A 6127-nucleotide genomic window follows, 5' to 3' on the forward strand; every position below is an offset into this window, starting at 1 on the left:
TCAAAATTAAAATAAATAAACATTTGAAATATATCAGTCTGTGTGTAATTAATAAAATATAATATACACAGTTTCACTTTGTGAATGGAATTAGTGAAATAAATCAACTTTTTGATTATATTATAATTATATGACCAGCACCTGTAGTTTATGTTTATGATTGGATGAACTGACCAGCATTTAATTTTTGTTTGTATTGTTATTTTATGACATTAGAAGAAGCTGCTCTGAGATCATTCTGTGAGTGTTTCGATGGTTTGTCAGGTTTTTAGCTGAAGCAGCTAATCGACCAAAACATCCCCTCAACAAACAGAGTCACAGACACGCAGAGCTGTGAGAGAGTGCGGTGTGTATCAGGATATCTGAGTGTGTGCAGGCTGTTCCTCCATCACTAGACTCCATCACTACAGTGTGGTGGAGCAGCTGCTGCTTCTGTAGCTCGAGGAGCGGGTGGAGGTTGAATTCTGGGTGTGTTCGTGCTGCTCCTGCAGCTCGAGGCTCTGGTGCCAATACTGTATTACTTTTGTTATTAAAAAACAAAAAGCAAGCCCAGTTCTTGTTCCCAGTTCCCAGTTATTGTTTATCTTGATTCATGAGAATACAGATGATACAGAAACAGCATGTCATTGTCTGTGATCGCTGCTGCTGCTGAATCTGATGAAGATGCTGTTGTGATCCGCAGCATCTGACCGTGTTTGTGAGAGATTTCAGTGCATGCTCACATGAAGCTTCACATTTAGACTCGTGAGACAGCAGTACTGTCACAATTGCTTTCTTTTGCATGTGACTCATGGTCTTCTGATGGTTTGTGATGGCTGTTCTAGTGGGTTAAACACTTAATTTAGATGTGAGACACACCACTTCATCAGCCCGAAGAAACACATTTCAACACAGATCCAGTTCTGTTCACACACTCCTCAGAAATATACTTTATTATTTTTACATGTCTCAAAATAAATATTTACAATTATAATTATTATAACAAATAAAATTCATAATAGCAACACTAATATTATATAAAACACTATAAACATCTCAGATCTAATAGTGCAGCCAGACAGAGCAAGGCGAGAATACTTGAAGACAGATCAGAAACACCAGCGTTTATAATCTGAATATTGACCTCAGTGTGAAACAGAAACATCTGGTCTTAGTTTGATAGTGCAGGATAAAGTTATGAAATACAGTATAAATAAACGATGAGGTCAGCGAGGTCAGGATGAGCTGCAGGTCTCTGATGCACACAGTCTCCATCTGACCAGCATTAATGACCAGCATTAGTGTTTGCAGCTCGATTCTCTCACTGCTTCGACTGATTCAGAGTCTGTGTGTCTCCGATCTGAACCATTCTCCTCCAGGACCCTCGCTGATCTCACGATTCCTGATTCCTGAGGAAGAGGAGGAGGATTTAGTCCAGGACACACACACACACGCACACACACACACACACACACACACACACACACACACACACACACACTCTCACACACACACACACACTCACACACACACACACACACACACACACACACACACACACACACACAGACACGCACACGCACACTCACACACACACAGACACACACACAGACACACACACACACACACACACACACACACACACACACACACAGATACAGACACACACACACACAACAAACAGTATAGAAAGTGAAAGTTCCCTCGGGTTTAGTCTCTGGTCTGTTTAAATCTGTCAACACATTCAGTGTATTTGAAAATCAAGAATGCGTGTGATGCTTGTGAAACAAACCCAGTGATAACAGGATTAGTTGAGTCATTGCTGTAAATGCAACAGCATTGGTGTGTTCTGCTTGTAACACACACAGTGAAACGTGGAGGCGGGGTTATGTTACATCAGCCAATCAGAGCGCAGCATTCTGAGGCACAGTCCGGTTCATCTGAACAGATAACAGCAGAAACTCATCGCTCGCATGTCATGAATTCAACCAGTTCTGGCGGCTCGTGGGATTTCTATATGTTCTAGAATGTTTCTTGTTAAACAAATTCCAAAAAGTAAGCATAAGTCTCCCGTGTTAAACACGTGAATCAGTCGAATCCTCAGCAGAGACTGAAACAGGTGACATCTGAAGCAGCAGCATCACAGATGTTTCCTTCTCTCTCTGAACCGACTGCAGAACAGTGTGGACTGATGCACAGAGAGACAGCGATTGCTCCGAGCAAAGACGGACTGGATGGATTGTGTGAACCATCTTTAAATGTTTATTAAATCTACAGGTGGATTTTTTTTTTTTTTTTGCAATACTAGGAAGAATGGATTGTGTAAAAGACCTGATGTGATGTTAGGGTTGTGCATGGATGCAGTGATGACTATTGAATTGGTCTGTTTTCAAAAAGAGAAAAAAATCCACAGCACTTTTTAACAACCATTTTCACCTTCAGCCAATTCCTTTTATTTTATCTGTTCACAAACACTCTGTTCTGCTTCTTGATGTGGCCACTGTTTTTTTAAATCATATTATTTATAATCATAAACACGTTTGCTGCTTTTTTCTGTGTGTGTCTAATGAATAGTGAGTCAGGAAACAGTGTACTTCTGCACTGAAAAACAAGGAGGAGGATAATAATCAGCAGAGACTCTCCCTGATTCAGATCCGCTCCGGGTTTACACTCACTCTGGAGCGAGCGACTGACCAATCAGATGACAGGACTGGAACTCACTGCTGTACGGTTCTGATTCATGTAAAGCTATTATTCAGATGATGAGTGTGTGAACTCACTCTTTCTGCATTGTGAACTCCGGCATCGATCCCAGAATGCTCAGCTGCTGCTCCAGCGCCACGATCCGCAAACCGATGTAACCAGACACCAGCAGAAGAAGAATCACACTACACATAAACATGAGCATGAAACATTGAGTTGAAACTTTGTTAGGTCTTTAACTGATAAGTCAGTAAGAAGCAGCGTTTATCAGACGTTTATCTGAGCAGCTCTAATCACATTCAGACACACACACGAGGCTCAAACACGCCGTCAGATCAGATTCTGATTCACCAAACCTCAGCATGACTAGATGACAGCTGAAGCTGGTTACAGCACAGAGAACTGTGCTATGTGACAGTGATTGTTGTGTTCAGATCTATCTGTGTGACCATCAGCCTCCAGCGCTCTGAACATCAGATCAAACATTCACTTTCCTGATCAACTGCATACCAGCTGCGTCTCAGTGAGATCTCCCATCATCTGTTCACTTCATTCTCTTTAAAACAGTAGTTCAGACAAAAATAAACGTGCTGAAAATGTGCTCCCCATCAGTTCATCTGAGATCAGGATGAGTTTGTTTCTTCATCAGATTTGTAGAAAAAGTGCATCTGCTGTTCTCTCTCACATCAAAATCCAGACACATATTTGTTTAGAGCTGTTTAAACGCTGCTTGATCTGTGCAGATTTCTCTCCTGATTCACAACAGAACACTTTTTCACTGGAGGAAGTGTTATTATGGATTATAGACTCTATGTATTTGAGTTAAAAAACGTGTTAATGCTGGATGTGTTTCATCTTTTGTCTTCTCCAGATGTTCACTGATGGACTGGAGTGCTGTGGATTACTTGTGGATTATTGTGATGTTTTTATCAGCTGTTTGGACTCTCATTCTGACGGCACCCATTCACTGCAGAGCATCCATTGCTGAGACACTGATGCAGTGCTACATTTCTACAAACCTGATGAAGAAACAAACTCATCCTGATCTCTGATGAACTGAGGATGAGCACATTTTCAGCATTCACTTTAATTTTTGGCTGAACTCTTCCTGTAAGCTGGATCTGACACGAGCGTCTCTGAACATCGGTGTGTTTCTGAGCTGCTGGAACTCATTAAGTGTCTGATATTTGCACAAGCGCTGCATCTTTAATTCACTTTACTTCATTTTTCAAACCCCTGAAGTATCTGTTGCTCAAACAGCAAACGGCTGCAATTCATTATGTACTATCCTAATGTCACTTGCTTTCGTCTCACAGTCGCTTTAATGTGCTGAGACTGAGTTTTGAAGCCAGACAGGATCGTGTGTGGATGCACAACAAGCCAGAAGCCAGAGTCCTGGCCTTTGATCGCTTGATCTCATTCTGTTTGAACGTTTCAGCTGAAAGAAGCGCTTCGGAGGTCATTCAGAGCTTCTGAGTCTGATAGCGTCTCATACTCACAGGATCACGTAGAAGAGCAGGAGTGTGTTCAGGCTGCGCGTGTCATTGGACGACAGAACCGAGCTGACCTTCTCTGTTACCATGGTTACCCAGGAGACCGCTAGATCAGAGAACACGTGAACGTCAGGAAACACGCATTCATCACAGATTCTCAGCAAGTTATGAAGCAGCTGCCGTGGTCCAGCAGGACTGTGACGCTCACCTGTGCTCGAGCTGATCTTTCTGCTCGGCTCGTCGTGTGGCGCTGAGCTGCTTCGTACTTCTGCTGCAACACAACAACACTTCATTTACAGTCTGCATTTGGTATAAAACTATTGCATGAGAAACATGTGAAAGAACACGGTCTGTAGAGCAGCTCGGATGTGATCCATCATGATGTCGTGTTGCACATGAATGAATGAATCAGACTCACGCAGGAGAGTTTGACTCTCGTCTGTGGGATGAATCGTGTGGTTCTCAGGATTCTCCTCTAGACTCGACAGGCTGGAAATCTGGCAGAGCACACAACACATAATTACACAGGGAGACATGCATTTGAAGTGTGTTTTTCATTCAGAGAGAGAGAGTTGATGATTGGTTCTAAAGCATCAGGTGAACTTACCGTGTCCATCTCCACATCCGGAGAGGAGGATATCCTGCTGCTGCTCTCCATCTGACAGAAAAGACCAATCTCACTTTAGATCGATGAACACACACAATCTTTGAGACTTCTAAGCATTTACATCATCACACCATCAGCAGACTGAGGAAAGCTCACTTCAGTCAGCAAACTGCTGGTGTCACTGGAACTGAATGATTATCGACTCTTAGAGCACAAATGAAGCACAAACCTGCAGCTGTGTACAGAGCGCCTGCAGCAGCTTGAAACACGCTTCTCGATTCAGTAACGACACGAACAGATACTGAAACACACACAGCAACATCAGAGGAGCACTTCACCGTTTCACTCTGGAGGGACTCGAGAAACATCGTGAGTTCTGAGTCAGTCACTGTCTGATCGATCGATCGATGGATGGATTGATGGATACCTTGTGTCTGTCTGTGGTGATGATGGCGATGGCGTTGGGAAGAATCTTAGCTGTGTGTTTCTTCTTTATGCTCTGAACGCTGGACATGTTGATCATCACCTACACAAACACAAACACTTCATTAATGTCCTGTCATCTTTCACACGCTGTAACTGTTCTTCAGCGATTGATCCGTGAACAGAAGCCTCACCCTGGTGTCCTTCAGCAGCACAGACGAGTGGAAGCAGATGTGCTGACTGGACAGGTACATCTTACCGTGGTAAATCACCTCCTTCTGCAGGCCGCAGCTGTGCACTGAAACATCAGACGCCTCAAACACTGTCCTGCTTTACTGAGCATTCAGTTTCAACTCAAGTCCTGTTCATTTCTGTAGCGCTTTATACAATCTCCACCTACTTCAGTGTAAGTTCATCTGCTGCCGTCAGTTTTTAAGAGTCATCAAACTGGCTGTATAAAACTTTAAATACCTTTAAAACTGAGTTGACATTGCGTCAGTTTTTTTTTGTGTTCAAATTGTGTGTATAAATGCTACCATGACTTCTTGATAATATGATTTCTTTATGTGCATTTTATGTCTTTGATTGACAGTTTAAATGATTAAAGAAGTGTTAATATTGTAAATTCACCCATTATAAAACAAACTCGATTCCAGCTCAACAGATCAGGTCAGGATCTGTTCTCTTCTGATAGTTTCACGTTGAATAGACCTCATCAGGGAAGTAAAAACAGACCCGCGGTCGTTCAGAGAGAGTATAGAGATATGAAGAGACACGTCTGAGATCGCTGACTGCTCACAGAAATATGTTCTAAGAACGTTTTTCTAAAGTTATGGAAGCATTATTTCAGAATGTTCTTTTATGTTTTAAAAAATGTTGCTTTCTTGATGTTAAGGGAATATTTAATTTCATCATTTTCAAA

At 42.2% G+C, this 6127-nt stretch overlaps 1 protein-coding gene across 3 annotated transcripts in view; it reads right to left on the reverse strand.

The window, feature by feature from the left end:
• Positions 1–554: 554 nt before the first annotated feature.
• Positions 555–6127, reverse strand: part of LOC109046194 (GRAM domain-containing protein 2A-like) — a 10325-nt gene continuing 4752 nt past the window's right edge. For 2 of the 3 annotated variants that reach the window (XM_042713888.1, XM_042713907.1), the window contains exons 5-13: positions 5400–5503; positions 5210–5308; positions 5012–5083; positions 4783–4833; positions 4594–4672; positions 4384–4446; positions 4182–4281; positions 2760–2867; positions 555–1388 (exon numbers count right to left, since the gene is read on the reverse strand). In XM_042713888.1, coding sequence (XP_042569822.1) covers positions 1373–1388; positions 2760–2867; positions 4182–4281; positions 4384–4446; positions 4594–4672; positions 4783–4833; positions 5012–5083; positions 5210–5308; positions 5400–5503 — 692 coding nt within the window. In that variant the 3' untranslated portion in view covers positions 555–1372. The remainder of the gene's footprint in view (positions 1389–2759; positions 2868–4181; positions 4282–4383; positions 4447–4593; positions 4673–4782; positions 4834–5011; positions 5084–5209; positions 5309–5399; positions 5504–6127) is intronic. The other variant, XM_042713897.1, reaches the window with a different exon arrangement.

This window comes from Cyprinus carpio, chromosome A2, assembly GCF_018340385.1.
Source record: "Cyprinus carpio isolate SPL01 chromosome A2, ASM1834038v1, whole genome shotgun sequence".
Classification (NCBI taxonomy): Eukaryota; Metazoa; Chordata; class Actinopteri; order Cypriniformes; family Cyprinidae; genus Cyprinus; species Cyprinus carpio.